The sequence below is a fragment of the Pomacea canaliculata genome, linkage group LG7, assembly GCF_003073045.1.
Source record: "Pomacea canaliculata isolate SZHN2017 linkage group LG7, ASM307304v1, whole genome shotgun sequence".
Classification (NCBI taxonomy): domain Eukaryota; kingdom Metazoa; phylum Mollusca; class Gastropoda; order Architaenioglossa; family Ampullariidae; genus Pomacea; species Pomacea canaliculata.
Window position 1 is genome coordinate 3,331,601 of NC_037596.1, and position 17,830 is coordinate 3,349,430.

The 17,830-nt window shown below is 41.7% G+C and overlaps 2 protein-coding genes and 1 long non-coding RNA gene across 4 annotated transcripts; 2 read left to right on the top strand and 1 right to left on the bottom strand.

The window, feature by feature from the left end:
• LOC112568335 lies at nt 1-2,985 on the top strand. The gene is made up of 5 exons (XR_003100067.1): nt 1-125; nt 808-1,239; nt 1,866-2,006; nt 2,231-2,339; nt 2,603-2,985. It is a non-coding gene; the product is annotated as an uncharacterized LOC112568335 (long non-coding RNA).
• A 2,123-nt stretch (nt 2,986-5,108) lies between these two features.
• On the top strand, nt 5,109-9,736 carry LOC112569103. The gene is made up of 8 exons (XM_025246784.1): nt 5,109-5,596; nt 5,949-6,054; nt 6,366-6,529; nt 6,771-7,473; nt 7,734-7,945; nt 8,163-8,621; nt 8,788-9,141; nt 9,257-9,736. Exons 4-7 carry the CDS (start codon nt 7,318-7,320, stop codon nt 8,810-8,812), a joined length of 852 nt encoding a protein of 283 aa, XP_025102569.1. The 5' UTR covers nt 5,109-5,596; nt 5,949-6,054; nt 6,366-6,529; nt 6,771-7,317; the 3' UTR covers nt 8,813-9,141; nt 9,257-9,736.
• Nucleotides 9,737-10,613: 877 nt separating this feature from the next.
• Nucleotides 10,614-16,966, bottom strand: LOC112569549. 2 transcript variants are annotated; one of them, XM_025247355.1, is made up of 8 exons: nt 16,729-16,966; nt 15,638-15,742; nt 15,184-15,329; nt 13,733-14,475; nt 13,092-13,297; nt 12,345-12,800; nt 11,794-12,154; nt 10,614-11,448 (listed from the first exon to the last, which is right to left on the bottom strand). In XM_025247355.1, the coding sequence occupies exons 4-8, from the start codon at nt 13,931-13,933 to the stop codon at nt 11,353-11,355; spliced, it is 1,320 nt and encodes a 439-aa protein (XP_025103140.1). In that variant the 5' UTR covers nt 13,934-14,475; nt 15,184-15,329; nt 15,638-15,742; nt 16,729-16,966; the 3' UTR covers nt 10,614-11,352. The 2 variants fall into 2 exon arrangements, with proteins under 2 accessions (XP_025103140.1, XP_025103141.1); XM_025247356.1 differs by having other exon boundaries at nt 15,638-16,966.
• Between the last annotated feature and the right edge of the window lie 864 nt (nt 16,967-17,830).

The window sequence follows — 17,830 nt, forward strand, 5'->3', positions numbered from 1 at the left end:
CAGCTGTACAAGGGTACATAGCTGTGTACAAACACCTCAGTGCACCATGGGAAGAACTTTAGTCAGCATTGTAATATTATTTATAATGCTTAAATACTGTGTCACACAGCTGTCCATTGAAGACTGTAAGTAAACTCTTCAAAACATAAATGTAAAATATTAAAATTATACATAAATAAAACTATTAATCTATTAAATATAAGAAGAATCAACATGTTATTTTTAAGAACGTTGACAGAATAAGATATAAGGAGATAATTAAATAATTTACTAAAAATAAATCAGAACTTTTGCAACAGTTCTAAAATGATATAATTTACTTATATATATATATATATATATATCTTACTTTTTTGATTCAAGTGGGTGCCTTAGTAACGACCTAGTAATACGGTGGTATTCAACTTTTGCATCACCAGATGAATAAAATCTTTGCTTAAATAAAATATTTTAAAATAATAAAAAGTATCATGATTTGTTCTGTTCTAGAAAGAGTAATTCAGGTCTGTCTATTTTATGTATTTAAGTTTTTATTTTATTTTATTTTATTTTATTTTATTTTATTTTATTTTATTTTATTTTATCGGGGAGGACGCGAGTGTCTCAATTCGTGCACGAACTCTTAAGAGCTATTTGGCATGTACGCCTGTGGTAGTGGCACCTTCTGTGTTATCAACAGAGTTGACACAAGCTTTTCACATTACATAACGGCAAACATTCAAGCAATGAATACAAAAACAACCAACCAAAACAAACACGAAAGCAAAGAAATGAACTATCTTCTAAGCGACTGTCATCGCGTTCCAGGCGTACGGTGGGAACTGTCAGGTCTACATCCATCACAAAACATGATCTCAGTGGAGGACAACAGCTACATCAACTTGACATTCTACACCAGACATGATGCCTGCCTGGGGACAAACAACCCAACCTTCATCAAGTTGTCCATGCTTGGAAGAAAGTCTCCAGCTGGACTTGTGCAAATGCTTTCTGGACAACCAGACCCTCCTGGGAACAACCCGAGACTGCCGCTGCTCCGACAGTCAGGTCTTCCAGGGAGCTTTCTGATGAACAGCAATGCTTTTGTACAGCAGATGGCAACATGATCCAGTTGTCTGCGAAGTCCCCGACATCAGACATAGCTTTGTATATCTGGAAATGGATTTATTCTGATGGGTCGGAAAAGTCCAAAGCAAGCCTTTATTGTGTCTGCTAAACCACAGGGCAGAGAGAATGCAAGTAAGTGAACGGGAAAGCAAGTAGGTAGCGATAATGATAAATATGGAGACAGAAGCGAAATGATAAAGCAGCAGAAAGAAAAGAGCAGATAAAAAAATTATTATTAATTTTGCATCAGATATTTAACGAGATGAAACAATATTTCTAAATGAAATAACTCTTTATCACACTTGAAAAAAAAATGATAAGGTTTTCTGACATAATAACAAGCTATTACACGCTGTATGTCCACGACTACCCTGTAGGTTTATATAACAGCAAACGCAAACCTCAGTAGGTGCTAATAAAACTATTCACATTGTACATTCAAGTAAATGTTCTTTACACTTCCCAATAATCAAGAATAATTGTTGCACAAGAAATTTGCCCAATGTACATAAATTTGTTTCGCCTGCCTGCTCGCCCCACCCAGTCCTTAAATAAAATATTGGACAGAGAGGGGGAAAGTTTTTCGTTGCGAAAGTTTGCGTTACAATCGGCAATAATTTAAAATTTATCCGTGAATCATATATGCTTCCTTATGGATATTCAAGTTTGCTTTTAAATTGTTAGTGTAAATGTGATGAATTATATTTGACTTGTATGTTATGTTATTAGTGTTTAACATTTAATGTTTACTTTTTAAGCCTGCTTGGAGACAACAAGAGAAGGGCTGTATATGAACATCTTCATTTTTGTCGGCCTCATGATTACACCTTTTGTTCTTGGCATCATGCTCGCATCAGTCATCAGAGCCATTATCCTGACATGCAGAAAACGCTTTGCCTGTAAGCTCTTTTGATTTTTGCATTTCCATTGCTCACTCATTCATATTGAGTTCTCGACATGTTGAAGGATGAATAAATATATGATTGGCTGACTGAATGTGTATGCTAATAACCAGGAAAAAAATATGAATGAGATGAAAAAAAGTTCTATCTGATTAAAGTTATTCTTTGTAGGGGAGACAGCTAAAAGGGACGACCGTTGGTTTATTTATTTATATTTGCAGCTGAACAGTACTCAGGTTTGCGACATCCAGGGAAAGACAAGGTCCTGAACCAAGGTGAAGAACACACTTATCAGACTGTACTCTGAGATCAAACCTCCTCCTTAGACAGGTAGGCCACAGCAGGTGCTACACGTTGATGTAGTTCTTTACTGATGAGTCTGGTAGGTTAATGAACTACTGATTGTTTAGACATAAATAATAGTTGGAGCAAGTGCTAGTTGACAAGAGACAGGATCTCTGATTCACAGTCTGAACAAGTAATAAATGGGCAAGACTTCTAAAATAAGTTTAAATAAGACGAACGATTTCTGATTTAGGGCAAAGGTTTCAATACCTTTCTTTTATGTTCACTACAACCTTTGTGTTCATCAGGAGATGCTGGACCTCAACGAGGCTACTGCAATCCACCGGAAGATGCTGCAAATTACTTGAGGACCATCAACACCTGACCTATTTCTTATGGCAAAGTTTGCACGACGGTCAACAAAATATTAATAAATCAACCTTCACATTGACATGCACGATTTAAAAGCTTCAGCATTTTAATTTTTAGCCTACAGTTTGCTTCCATAGTCTTTCACTTAACGGTTAGAGCTGGTTATTACTAAACACACTCTTCAATTTACATTTTTGTATAATTTTGTTTTAAATTTATATAAATATTCGACTGCGTTTAGGGTCTTTGTGCTTGTAGTAGATGCCAGCGTGTTGTTACGTAAGGGGAGGTAACACAGTAGTTACAATAAAATTGGTTGTCATGCTTCGGTATTTTGAGTATTTATTTGTTGTTGTCTATTTGTTTCTCTTTTTTTTAAAATGTATTTTATGGTGTTGTTGAGACAATGCCATTTGACCTGCTGTTATGCTGCTGCTATTTTTTGCAAACTATTTTCCTTTTCTCAAGATTGTATTTTTCATTTTAGTGCAGCTGTATTTCATCACCATCACCATCACCATCACCACCACCACCACACCACCACCACCACCACATCATCATCATCATCATCATCATCATCATCCATCCATCCATCCATCCATCCATCCATCAATCCATCAATCAACATCTATCATCATCGTAAATCATCATCAAGCATTCATTATCAATCATTATCAATCATCCATCAACATCAACATCAATCATCATCATTATCAATCATCACCAATGCGTCCATTATCAGGAGTCCCCTCCCACCTTGAACTAGTGAAAGGGGAAATCCCCCTCCTTCCCGCAGTTTCGTCACACAGCCAGCGACAGCGGAACCTCGCGACTCGAAGCTGTCATCGTGGGATCCCCAAAGTTACGTCACCAGAACTGGGGTTATCTCCCTCCCACCGCCTACGTGTCGCGTTTGTAAACGAGAAGGGCGCCACCTGCTGAGTGAAGTAATCTGTCTGCACGTTATCTACCTGTGGAGGTGTGCATGTCACAATCGTCTAGAAACACGATTGTCGAATTAATTTTATTAAATCGTTTATGGAGGGAGGTGGAGGTGTGAGGACCTCACGCTTCTCGGGCTTAATGACGGTGGTGACCTATCATCTAAACCCCAGGCTACGAGCTTTCGGGCACACAGTGAGAACTTTTTTTTTCTTTTTAAACACAAACAGATCTTGTGAACAAGTCATATAACCCATATCTGTAACACGTTTCAAGTTTTTCTCAGATGTTAAAGGTCAACACGCGGATCTTAGTCATGTGATTGATGTACAGTCCCCAAAGATCAGTTTCTTATATAATATGGTTAGTACTGTGTACGTGTTAGTCGTATATTACAGAAAAGTCAGTTGTTATACATGTACACGACACTGTCAGACATTTTCTTAATGAAAATGTTACCTCGGAGTCAGATGACATGTGAAATACATTGGAGGGTCACCGTTTTTTACTGCACTCATGCATAAGTTACATAAACAGACTGGGCACATATGTCATTATACGTAACAGCTGCCTCAACAGACGAGATACACACGGCACTACACATCGCGATTACTTGTATGTGCTAGATATATATGTAATTATATATCACGATAAGTAGTTCAGACTGGCTACATAAGTCATCATAATCACACCTACTTGTACAGACTGCATACAGACTGCATATACTATGATAGATCACAGCTGTACAGGCTGGTACATACTTTAACATGTATCACAGAAGAAGAAAAAGTCGGTAAATATAGAGACCGGATATAAACACAAGCAGTCGCTGATAAGAGGTAGGAGTAATGTGCCCAGGAGATCACATGATAAGCCAGGGGACTTGGTGCACCACACGACACTGAGGTTGACGAGGTAAACAAAGACGAGGTTACATCAAAAGACCTGTTGTGTTGAGGCTGTCAGAGACTGGTCATATCGCTTGAAGTGTTTCTTGAAACTATTGTTATCTTACACAATGAATATTTTTAATACTCCGTTTAGTACAATAAAGTTTGTAATATTATTTTGTACCTGTTTAAAAGTAATATATTTTCCTCTTTATGTATCTGTTGTGAATTGGCATCTACTCAAATTCCGCAGCTCTCAAGTTGCGAGTTTGACGAGACAGTTAAAAGGACACGTCACGTGATCATTCCTTGAGTAGTCCACTTGCCACAGTGAACCACAGGCCACAGTGCGAGAAGGAGGAAGTTCAATTCTGTCAACTTAATTGTTCTGTTGGTGACAGCCAGACAGAAGGGTGTGGGTGTCTTTGTGACGACAGCACGTGACGGATCTCACGTGACTAACAGAGCAGCTCGCACGCGACGTCATATGAGTGGCGGGTGAAGCACGTGGTGACCTTTCTAAGTGCAAAAGAACTCATCTTGACCGGCACTGAAATGTTATAGCATGGACATGTATGGTGGACTTGCTGACTGTCTGCCAAGACCAACGCTTAGTCTCCTGCGAAGTTCTCCGCTGTTAGTCTCGGCGAGCCTAAACAATGAATGTGAATAAACCGGAAGCTTTGTACATGCCTCGTTTTAGTAGTTAAACTGGAGAAAATAAAATCGTCTGCCAGCAGTCCAGTAATGCAAGTTCATGGTTATAGTGGCACAGTGTGACAGGGACCGTGACACTGTTTTGTGACACTGACACTGGATGCAGTTGCTTTGAGCAGTAGGCATGACAAGAATCTTTTTCTTCACAGCCGGTGGTCCTGTTGTTTGATTACGACATTGCTTTTTGGTATGTCTAATTAAATCCTTGCCACCAATGTTTGGCAGCGCTGAGCAGAGTGCAGATCGCTGTCCTCACAGAAATCTTCGGTGTCTTGTCTGAAGAACACACACGGGGCAGTCGATTCCTTCCACAGACTCGATCCTCTACAGGACAGACCAATGTCAAGCATGTCTGGTCATCAACAGTTGGCTCCACGACAGGTGAGACAATGAGAGACGTGGCGTTGTAAGCAAAGTCTGTTGTGTTTGTGTGATTAAGGTGTTATTTTGATGTTTTGAAGTTTTTATGGTATTATTTAGTGTGAGACAACGCAGGTTGTTCTGTTTGTGTATTTGTATATTAGGGTGTGTGTTGTGGAGTTGAAATATTTCCTGTTGATACAGCATTTACTACAGGCTATTATCATCCCGTTATCGCCATCTTTTTTTTAAATCTACAAATTCATCCTGCAAATATGGTTTTATTTCCATTGTATTATCATATAAAGAACATATGGTGCTCAGTTTAAATTTATTTCTACCTGCATCCTCTAACTGTCAATGACTACCACAGGGAAAGCGCCCTCAAGGAGGAGGTGGAAGTTCTATAAGTAGCGGTCAGGTGAAAGTTTACCTACACGCCGTTACCGACGAGCAGGCTGCACTACTTACAGATAAAGGTAGGTTGTATTTTTAAACATAATTTATTCTTTAAGAGATAATAATGATAAATAGTTATGATAAAAGGAGTTGAAACATAATCTTTAAATAAATAAATGCATGTCAGTTAGCAGATTGGGGAAAGTGGTGGATAGGCTACAAATAATGACGAGCATAGCGATTATGATTATCCTTCACCAAGGATAGTGATGACTGTTATTTTACAATATATATTACAAAAAAATTAAAGTCACCATTAACACGATAGAGCAATTTTTCTTAGCTGTAGTTATTAGCCCTTTGCGTTGAAACAGTTGTTTTTTTTATTTAGGAGGCATAAGTCCACTTGAAGACATCAAAAAGAAGTCAGGTGCTGATGTAGACTTTGACCTCAACCCCTCACCTGTACCAGGAATGAAGATTGTCATCGTCCGCGGTGTTTCTTCTCAGATCGAGGCTGCAGTCCGTGACATCAGTCAGAAGACAGGCGCAAAGGTCTGTTTGCTGATATTAGATAATAACACAGAAAATAATCGACATCACCTAATGTCAGGTTTTGCTAAGGGCCATCCATAGGCCAGCTACAATATAAGCAAGTGAATACCATTTTCAGGCGGAACTCAAAGAAAACATATTATCTATTTAGTCAGTGACTTTCGTGTAAAAACAGACTAGTGAACCATAAGAAGATCGCAAGTCATGTGTATCTGTTAAAATATTAAATTGTTTGACACAGGGGAGACTATCAGACCAGGCTCAGACATTCTGGCTCCAGTGGGTTGAGGCCGCGTTCCCTGATCTCGACTCACGCGCCTACTTCCTGCCTCCTGTCTACTTCAACCGCGTGCCGTGAGTAGACAGCCGATATCCGGTCGGGATGTTTATGTCCTCGAAGCAACATCTGTTCATCCGTCGACGACATCTCAGCCTCCTCACGTTCAGGACAGCGACATGTCAGGACGATTGCCATGCAGCGGATTTTTGTCTGTCTTCAGAAAATGTTTGAAGAAAACAGCGATGCCATGGTTGGACTGACTCAGCTTCAGTTCGGAAAGTACCTGGGTGAACCTTGTTACGCTGCCGCAGCTACCCGGCTACCCATATCCTTCAGCCTCCCACCTTCTTTACCACGGAACTGGAAACAGGGAGACTTTGATGTTTCTTCTGATTCATCGACAGTACGGACTGGTAGTCTGTGAGGTGAAGGCGATTGGTGACAATATAAAAGCTGTGAACATGTCGCAACAAGATTTAGACAACAAAATTAGAAAGAAACTGAGGCGATGCCGCGTCACAGCTGGACAAGGCGGAGGCCATGTTGTGTTCACCTGGTGTCCGACATCGCTCCCGGTCTGGGCATCACTAAGGTGATCGCTTTCCCCAACCTCACAGCTTGCCAGCTTCAACAGGCCATCTCCGGCGACAACAACCTCATTCAGGTTTTAGTTATCCATCTGTGTCTACACCCTCGTTTTCGATGCACATGATTGTCTTTGCGTCCTGTCTGTGGAAGATAAATTATTGTAGTCATTGCGAGCATGCTGTTCTGTCTATTTTTTTTTTCAAAACCCCTTTATCCAGGTATTACCATAATAAACAACTGATTTTATTTAAATTTCACATAATATTTTGTGTTTTATTACAGCTGTTATCTTTACAATTTTCTCCGTTCACTTTACATGATGTGGTTTGTTAACAGACCCTGTGTCGGTGTCTGAAAACAACAACAGACCCCGCTGCCATCACAGGTCTGTGTCTGTGCTGTGATCAGTTGTCTGACCCCAAGACACCATATGACGTCAGTAGTCACGTGCTGGGGGAACTCGGAGACTGGTGGCAGCGACGTGTGGCTGGACCTTTGTCTAAAGGTCAGAACGTGACATTAGACGTGTACAAAGGTCTGGTAGCCAGGTTAGTCCTCGACACATTACTTAATATAAATTGTTCAATTTTAACTACCTACGACATGGAATAGTGAGAGAAGACAAATTTTCTTTATTTGAAAAAAGATGAAATATTTGCTTACCAAGGTAAAACTGGTCATAATTAATTTACTCTCTTTATTGTATTTCTTTTTGAGGGCTAGGGGTATCTCAATTAAAAATTCTTGTTGATTTGATTGTACTAGATTCTGTGGTCCTGCGACAACAGTAACCGTGCCATGCACATCTGTTCCACGTCTGAGTGTGAAGACCATGAGTGAGGCCGTGTCCATGACAGGAGAGTGCTACACTGCTGTGATAACACTCTTCCCGGAGCAAGTTCACCTGCTGCACACCTCCCCTGCTAGAATATTTGTAACTGGACCGCCAGGTACAGGTAAAACTGTGGTGCTGCTGCTGACGGGTATAAAATGGCTGCAATGTGGTCACCCTGTCTACATTGTGAGTACTTGTGAAGAGAGTCGTACAGCGTGCAGCATGCTGTATCATCTGTTGCTACATACAGGGACCACACAACAGTCAGCCAGTCAGCTGATGATGGTGGACTATCGTCTTTATGACGATGAAGACTTGGAGATGGCCGTCGAGGACTTGTCACAAGCGGCGATAGATGGGTCGTTGTATGTCATCGCTGATGAAGCGGGGTGAGTGTTGATAATAGTCAAACAGGTGGATGATGACACTCAGTTTTATCTTATAATCACCACCAGGTGTTAAACAGGTGACAACCCAACGATACACAAACATAGACATACAGTAGACGGTGTAACAAGTGTATCTGGGACTCTGTAACACTCACGACTGTTTCAGGACTAACTTCAAGACATTTGTGTGACAAGCTGCTGACACAAGTTCTTGATCTCCATCTTTGGGCGGCAAGTTGCTTACATGGAGACGCACCCGCCGGGTGGCAAGTGGAATATTTAACCAGACCCCTCCGCTTTCCCCCGGCCGTCGTCAGGGAAGTCGAGCAGAACGAGTTAATCACTGACCAACGTGTCCAGCCGTACAGTGAGCGTGGTGTGCCCGACCCGACAGACGGCCCGCCAGTCAGACGACTGCGTCACGGAGGTCAGGACCATGATGGTGACAGCCCAGGTGACTGTGTCACGTGCGGTCGAGAGGTCGCCAGCCTCCTCCACAATTTACGTGTTGGTGTTACGGGTAGGTGTGGGTGTTGTAGGGTGAGAAGACAGTGTGTTAGCCATGTGTCTGTCAGTGTGTACGCTGTTTGTCAGACATGGGACTTACAGTAGAAAATAACTTTGAATGTTGACAGAGAATGTCACTACAACATCCACGACTTTAACTTCCTGCACAACACCACCCTGCCTACAGTGGAGAGACGTGCTGGTGCTGTATTGGTTGGACGTCAAATTACTGACAGCTCGGGTATGGTGGAGGGACTAAACGAAGCGGGTATTCCAGTGCAGATGATGGAAGATGACGACATTGATGACGTGGCCACAGCCCTCAGTGACGTTGTGTGGGTGGCGCGTGGAGATCGTGTTCATGGTCTGGAGAGAAAAGTTATCGTCTGTCTGTATATTGATGATGTTTATATCCGACTTAACGTCATGTCTCGGTGTACGTCACAACTGGTGATTGTCTCCTGAAAACGTCTCTTCCTCTGACGTCATCATCTCATGCCGTATCAATTCTTTTTTTTTCACAAAACGAGCTCCACACCTGTCTGGACCTGATCTGTCTGTGTTTACACAACTAGTGTCAACATTAACATCATGTGACCCACACACTGGGTGCTTACATAACAAATGCATGAATATTACACAGCCAACACTGAGTCGTGTTCACTCAGTCTACGGCTAAAGATAAGACGAAGGAGTGGATGAAATCTCACTGTATAACAGTCTGAAATAAATTTTTTGGGTGACCTAATCAATTCTAATCTCCTCTTGAGGAAGCAGTGTCAGTAGCGCATGGCTGTGAATGTGTGTGTTTGTGTGTGTGTGTGGATGTAAAAATCTATTTCTTTGTGCGCGAAATCCTGGGCCGTTGTCGTTCTTTGCTTGAAACAACTAATGGGAGGCAATGTTGTGTGAGAATCGATACTGAGTAATGATAGTAAGAGTGACCGAGTGATGACAGTCAGTATGAGTGACAGTGGTGACAGATAGAGTGTAAGTAGTGACAGTCAGAAGAGTGATAGATGTTACGATGTGCATACACGCTCAGATAAACTAATGAAACTCTGTGTACTGTTGATGACATATATCATAATACACTGTATTCCAAATGTTATAGAAAACTTTTCGTAGAAATGTCTTAGAACAGAAGGCACCAGACTACATAAAACAAACACAATAGGTATAAACAAGAAACGATTAGTGGCAGTAGTGACAACAATGTATAGCGACTACTCCATAACGTGTACAAGATAATCGTGATGACTTCCCATGACAACTTTATTAATCCACAAAGGCAAGTTTCAAGCTAACTTTACCTGTTAGCAACACACAGCTGGCTTTACACGCATACAGGTAGAGCACAATGAATCCATTCACAGATATTTTACATAACAACACTGAGACATGTATATAAAATACATAAAACATGACGACAACATCATGATTCATAAGTCCGGTACTTTTATTCTACTTTATCATCATGTGCACCTAATTGTTTCTTACCAATCAAATACAACTGACTTGAAGGTGAGCGATGGTCATGCCGGAGGAAGGACGTGTGTGTGACTTTGTCCGGTAAAAAATCGTTTTTTTTTTTTTAGTCCCAAAATGAATTTTCGGCCTGTTAATGACAGAAGACAGTATACTTATGGATATATATATAAATGGTATGGCTTTTTATTTTTTTAAATTTAGAGTAAATCCATAATGTGATCCGAGACATGTCTGCGGCGATAAAGTGAGGGGTCCGTTGGACTATGCTTGTAGGTGTCGTGTTTTTGGTGCGGTGTTTGTTTTTTCCTGCCTCTGATAAGTATTGGTGTACAGGAGATAGACACACGACTACAACTAAGCTGACAGGTGAATGAGTTCAGTATTCTGGGGCTAGTCGCGAGGGGAGACAAGCACAAGATGTGCCGTGCAGCGGGACATGAGGTCAAGTCGAGTCGACCTAAAGTCGTACATTCTGAGCAACTCGGATCTACTCTCTACTTCTCTTACCTCACATCTATCTCCATCAAACAAACCAGATGTAAGTGAGTCAACCAGAGGGTCGTACAAACAGACGACGACTTTTCTCTCCAGACCACGAACATGATTTGCATCCGCCACCCACACCACGTCACTGCGGGCCATGGCCACGTCCTCGGTGTCTTCATGCTTCACCACCCGGACTGGAATACCCATTTCTCTCAGTCCCCTCACCACACTCAAGTTGTCACGTACGTCACGCCAGTTCAACACCAGCACGTCTCTCCACTGTAGACAGGATGGTGTGTGCCGCCGCTGGTGGAGTAAGACTTGTAAGATGTCCTGCCACTCTCTGTCAACATTCACAGTTAGTTTATTTTGTGTCACATGTTGCAGACTGGTTATAATAAAGATAGTAAATACTATAAGATGGTTAGTCGGAATTTTCTGGTCGATGTGGATTAATTTGTCATTGGATGAAGTTAATGATTTGTTGATGACATTCGGTAACTGATCGAAAGAAGAGATCGAGTACACATGCAGCCGCATCAATGCTACTTCTCACCGTGGCCCATCTTATAGTATTTACTATCTCTAGTCAAACTACAGAATTAGGGCCAACAAGCCTGGAACGACTTGACCAAAATGCGACGACTTAGTTCTTGTTCACGGTACACTACACAACACCCACACCAACCTGCAACACCAACACGGAGCTGGAGCTGTAGGAAGCTGGCCACCTTTGACCGCACTTCACACAGTCCTCTGGCCAGCGACCTGAGTGACCCTGACCTCGGTGATACAGTCGTGTGACTGGTGGGCTGTCTGTGTGGTCGGACAAACCTCGCTCACTGTACGACTTGACATGATGGGTTGTAGTGATCTTCACGTCCTGCTCGACTTCCCTGACGACGGCCGGTGGAGAGCGGAGGGGTCTGGTTAAATATTCCACTCGCCACCCGGTTGGTACGTATCCATGGTAACAACTTGCCGCCCAGAGATAGAGACAATGAACTCGAGCCAGCAGCTTGTCACAGACAGTCTGGAAGTAGTTGGTCCTGCAGCAACCAGTGAAACATATTTCCCACTTTGCACTGTCATGAATATGTATATATATATCTGTGTAATGTGCATGACGAAATCACGCATTCGTTTTACACAGCACAAGCAATTGCCTTGAGGCTGTCTAAGACAAAAATATAATTACTGACAAATAAAAATAATAATAAAAAAGAATTAAACACTCACTTGTAATCACTCACTACTTCATCAGCGATGACGTACAACGACCCTCCGTCCGCTGCCTGTGACAAGTCGTTGACGGCCTTATCCACCCGTTTACCGCCATCAAGATGATACAGCAGAAGGTGAGGCTGGCCGGGTGATACACCTGGCAACTGAAGCGTGCTCACTGCCTGCAGCAACAGGTGATACAACATAGTGCACACTGCACGACTCCCCCTCCAAGTACTGACAATGTAGACGTGGTGACCACATCGCAGCCACTCTATGGCCATCAGTAGCAGCACCACAGTTTTACCTGTGCCGGGAGGTCCGGTGACAAAGAGTCTGGGAGGCGCCGTGTGTAGCAGGTGAACCTGCTCAGGGAAGAGTGTAATTACAGCAGTATAACACTCTCCTGTACACCTCACAAGAGGAGGAAATGTGCATGGCACAGTCACTGTTGTCGCCGGACCACACAACCTGAAACAAACGTATTAAGGATAATATAAAGGAAAAGATGGCTCAGCAATTATTTGAATAGCCTATCAAATAAAACTCTCGTGATTAACTTTATACTACAAGCTTTTTTTCTCGACTTACTAACCTTCTTTTGTGATCAAGAAAATCCTCTAGATAGGACCGTCTATAGGGGTATGGATGGCTGTCTACACAGAGCCTGTTTCAAAGTCCAGCTTTTGTGTTAGTCATTCAATGACAGGTACAACTGTATAGTATAGTTATCTCATGATAATTAAACGCAGCATATCTTACTGTGATACCAGTATCTTGTGCACGTGACGTGTCATGTGACTGTCAGGCCCAGACACAGCCACACGTCGTTTCCACCATTCTCCGAGTTTCTCTATCACGCCTTCATTAACTTTCCACGGGGTGTTGGAGTCAGACAACTGATCAGAGCACAGACACAGACCAGGGATGTCGACGGGATCTTGTGTGCCTAGACACCGACACAGGTCCTGTAAAAACCCAAGCTGTAAACTTGACAAGATGGCGACTTAAAGAACAACTTGAATAGTTTGCTTTTTTTGCAGATATCAGTACGTATAGACGATATAAAACCTAACCTGTAAATTTCAGCCTCCAAAATTCATCCATTAAATTAATTATCCGCTAGCAAAGTACACTATTCGCACCTGTGATCAACGAACGCCGTAACAGTGTACTACGTCACGCTGACAGTGTACTACGTCACGTTGGTACACATTTCGCAACATTGCCAGCAATCAACACTAGACAGAGCGTCGTTGAAAGTCTGCAATTCTTGAGTTAAAGTATCAGTTATGAAAAATTATATTTTTAACTTATGCACCTATGCCATGATACAGTTGTTAAAGGTTAAGAAGTATGTAGCCGAAGTCTTTATTTCTACAAAACAATTTGGGGACTGATACCTGAGTGAGCTGGGTGTCCCTGGAGATAACCTGGTGTAGCTGAGGAGTCGTGATGTTGGGAAAAGCGATGGTCTTAGTGATGCGCAGACCGGGAGCGATGTCGGACACTAGGTGAGACAACATGGCCTCCGCCTTGTCCAGCTGTGACACGGCCTCTTTTAGTTTCTGTCTGATGTTGTTGTCTATATCCTGTTGCGACATGTTCAGTGCCTTTATATTTTCACCAATCACCTTCACCTCACAGACGACTAAGCCGTAATGTCGGTGAATAAGAAGCACATCAAAGTTCCCCTGTTTCCAGTTCCGTGGCAGAGCCGAGAAAGTTTGGCGGGTAGAGGGAGCTGGGCAGCAGCAGCAGCGTAACAAGGTTCATCCAGGTACTGTCCGAACTTCAAATTACTCATTCCAATCAACACTTCTCCGTTTTGTTCAGACATTTTCTGTAGACAGAAGAGTAACCGCTGCATGGCTCCGTCATCTCGGAAGTCACTGTCCACAACACCAGGTTGCTGAGGAAGACAAGTGTCTCCAGAAGTGGATGGAGTCGTCTCTGGTTGGTTGGACTGACCGGCATTTCCTGGTGCTGACTGAAGGACCAGAACATCTCCAGCAGCACCCGACTGTCTGGTCAACGGCATGAGGTTGAAGTCGACAGGAGGCAGGAAGTAGGCGCGTGAGTCGAGATCAGGGTACGCGGCCTCAACCCACTGGAGCCACAATAGCTGTGTTCGTGCTGTGTTTGTCTGCGCCAAATACATTAAAAAAAATTAATTCATGCAATTTTTGTTTCTTACTATATAATGTATACATTCTACAAAAACTAAGTTTACTCGTAGGGCTCTGAACTAGTAAATATTTTTTCTTTATGCCATTTCTAATTCCGTTTTGAAGAAGTTTATAATTATTCTTTTAAAATGTGGGCAAGCCTTACTTAAACGCTCATGTCACCCACACACATACACAGCCCACAAAGTGTGAATAAACCAAAGTGACTACCTGCAGAAGACATCTCTTAGAAATGAAAGAGTTCCTAAATAGCGAAAATAATGTGATATTCGAATTTTTGATTTATACATCGACTACACCACAATAGTTTGAAGCATTAACAGCCAAACACATGCATGAAGTGTTTCTGTTAACTGTCTGAAAGGATGTAGCCTTATCATCTACAATTTTGTCATATTTACCAAAGCTATTAATGTAAATTCAATCATTTATCAACTTTTATAGTTTGTATGTGCTGATTAAAAAAAATACAGGTAAGACTGTTACAGGCCAGGGTAGCTTGAAAAAAAGGTAAAAACAAACGAAAGTAATATAAAAAGCGTATCAGTCTGGCTACAAAGTAAATTTATGTTATTATGAAAAAAATATCCTAGATTTTGTTGACAGGCAAGTATGGAAATATCAACTGCTCAGTGCTACTTTCTGCTTACCACTGATTCACTCACCTGAGCATCAGTCTTCTGATCGATGAGACTTGCTGCTGCCTCGATCTGTTTTTGATGACCACGAACGATGACAATCCTTCTACCGGATACAGATGAGGGGTGATGACCCATGTCTACATCAGCTCCGGTCTTTTCTTTGATCTCTCCTATAAGTATCATTTTATTTTAATCGCTTTGTCTTTCACTTTTTTCAAGTTGTGTCCCTTTCAATTTTTTCCTTACTATCATTTTTTGATCCCAACAAGACTCTACTCGTAAAACAGCTTTCAAGAGGGCAACGGAAAGAAAGAAGGAGAAAATAGAGACAGAGTAAAGCTGATACAAAAAGAGAAAGGTCACAGTCCTAATTGGTCTCTCGGTATAATATTTTTATCTTGTGTCAATAAGCTACAACAAACAAGATTGAAGTACACTGATGTTTATTCTAACTGTATCAGTGAGTTTTGTATCCTACCTGTATTAAGGAGGACGGCCTGTTGCTCAGTGAGACTCAGATAAACCTCTCGACACCTTTCAGCCTTACTCTGTCTCTGACCCATGTTTGTCAGCAACTCTACACCTGATAATGATATTCGTTTAGTGGCAAGCAATTTTCAGCTGTCTGTAATAGCGATGAATAAATGAATTAAGACTCACAAATTAATGTTTTCTATTATGGCAGGTAGAAAATAGTAACTCTCATAAATAACTCATAACACAAAAATAAAGACAAATTGATCCAACATTCAAAACAGTTCTTTTTCAAACAGTTTATATCACTGTCTTTCCTTGCTTGATACGGAATGACAAGACTACCCGACCAACCTACATCACGGGTGAGGAACGTCAGGCCCTCGGGACGCAGGGCCCGTAAAATAATTTGAACCTGCCCACCAAGGATTGAGTGAATCAAATTTTTTTTTCGGAGCAAATATAAACTGATATTAAGTGAATCATGTCAATAAGTCAAATCTTGATGGACAAGCTAGGAGCATCCATCATGGGACACACAGGACACACCACTTCAGTACATGATGGGACAGACACTTTGTTTCTCATCATCTGCCCGCGGTCTGTGGACAGATTTTTAGAATCATGCACTCACAAGACCTTCCCCTAATCTAGAGTAAACCACTTCCAGTTTGATGTCAGTTGTTGATACACATAGCGGTCTTTTACCATGTCAGCTGATGCATCACGTCACGTGGTAGCTCTAGAAGGGACGTCACACCTCCTTCATTTGCCATGCCTGTTTTGCTGGCGTACTGTGCTAGGCTGGTGTTGGTGCCATCTTTCCCGTTTGTTGTGGTACTCGTGAACATGTATTGGGCTGTGTCATCGCTCAAGACAAAGTTTGCCCATTCTTTCGTTGTGATTGTTTTCTCTTTTTTCCTTGTTATTCAAGAAGCTAGTAATTGTTGTGGTCCACCAAAAACAGTCTTCAACATTCTTGCTAATCTTTAATATTACACAAGTTTGTACTAAGGCAATTAAGCACCTAGAAATTATTTAACTGCCTATGCTGGTTTAAAAATTATTTGGTATAAGAAATCCACAGCTACATACCCAATCTTCAGTCACACCAGGAAGACCATCCTCTGGCTCAAGGTAAGTCGTGTTTCAAGTGTCTTCACTTCCCTGTAGATAGAGAGACGGTACGTCATTGGTTTACCGAGACATGATGCAGTTGTAGTTTTTTTTTCTCAAATGGGCTGTAGAATGTTGTTAGACTGGCTTAACTAGACTGACAGCAGGTGTTAAGGCAGATTATTTCTTATCAATTTGATCATGACATTCTTTCAAAGCAACCGAGTGACTAATAAACAAGCTCGCGAGGAAAAAGCAGACTTTTGTAATGAGTCGCATTGCCAGAAACCCTCTGCCATGTCGAGGTCAACGGTTTTTGTCGGCTTTAATGTTGCTGAAGAAATATAGGTATTTTCTAGACAGACTACCAATAATCGTCTTGCATGTGTGATCATCTATGGCTTGTAACAATTTGTTACTCACATGTTCACTTCTTGTACAAACACTGGCAGCACCTGGAACTAACACAACATTATCGAACACATGTTCAAATATATAACTGCACACGTAACATCAATAAAATTCAATAAAAATCAATAAAAAATCTTCTGGTCAGAAACTGCTGATATCGACAATGAGCGAGATAAGAGGGAAAGACAGGTTAATAACTGCATACCTGTGTTGCTGTGCAGAGAGGTGTTCATCTTTCTACTCACACCCAGGACCGGCGGGAAGGGTGTGCTGAGCCCTGGGCGAGAGACAAATACAGTGGAACCTCGGTTAGCGAACGCCTCGGATAGCGAATATTTCGGTTAACGAACAAAAATTTCGATAAAAGTTTGTCTCGGATAGCGAACAAAATTTCGGATAACGAACAGCCACGTGAACCACACGTGACCGACCAGCATGTGATTATTCGCGCTCGAGACACAGTTACGATCAGTCGTTCCTTATCTATGCGCATCCTTCGTATTTAGTGATTTTTGTGCTTTATTTTAGTAAGATAATCCTCAATAATGGTTCCAAAGAAGATTAAAAGCAATTAATAGTAGTGAGGTAATGACAAGGAAGCGGCCAACAAATGAACTGAAAAAGGAAATGATTTCAAAGTATGAAGGTGGCATGCGTCTGTCGGATATGT

Bases quoted from the DNA above. Each gene is read 5' to 3' on its own strand.
- LOC112569103 (XM_025246784.1), top strand. From the start codon at position 7,318: ATGCCGCGTCACAGCTGGACAAGGCGGAGGCCATGTTGTGTTCACCTG. The intron at 7,946-8,162 runs GTTAGTCCTCGA...TGATTGTACTAG, and splicing joins TACAAAGGTCTGGTAGCCAG to ATTCTGTGGTCCTGCGACAA. The intron at 8,622-8,787 runs GTGAGTGTTGAT...CGACTGTTTCAG, and splicing joins GTCATCGCTGATGAAGCGGG to GACTAACTTCAAGACATTTG.
- LOC112569549 (XM_025247355.1), bottom strand. From the start codon at position 13,933: ATGTCGCAACAGGATATAGACAACAACATCAGACAGAAACTAAAAGAG. The intron at 13,298-13,732 runs GTATCAGTCCCC...GGGTTTTTACAG, and splicing joins GGGACACCCAGCTCACTCAG to GACCTGTGTCGGTGTCTAGG. The intron at 12,801-13,091 runs GTAAGATATGCT...CGTTTGTTTCAG, and splicing joins CACAAGATACTGGTATCACA to GTTGTGTGGTCCGGCGACAA.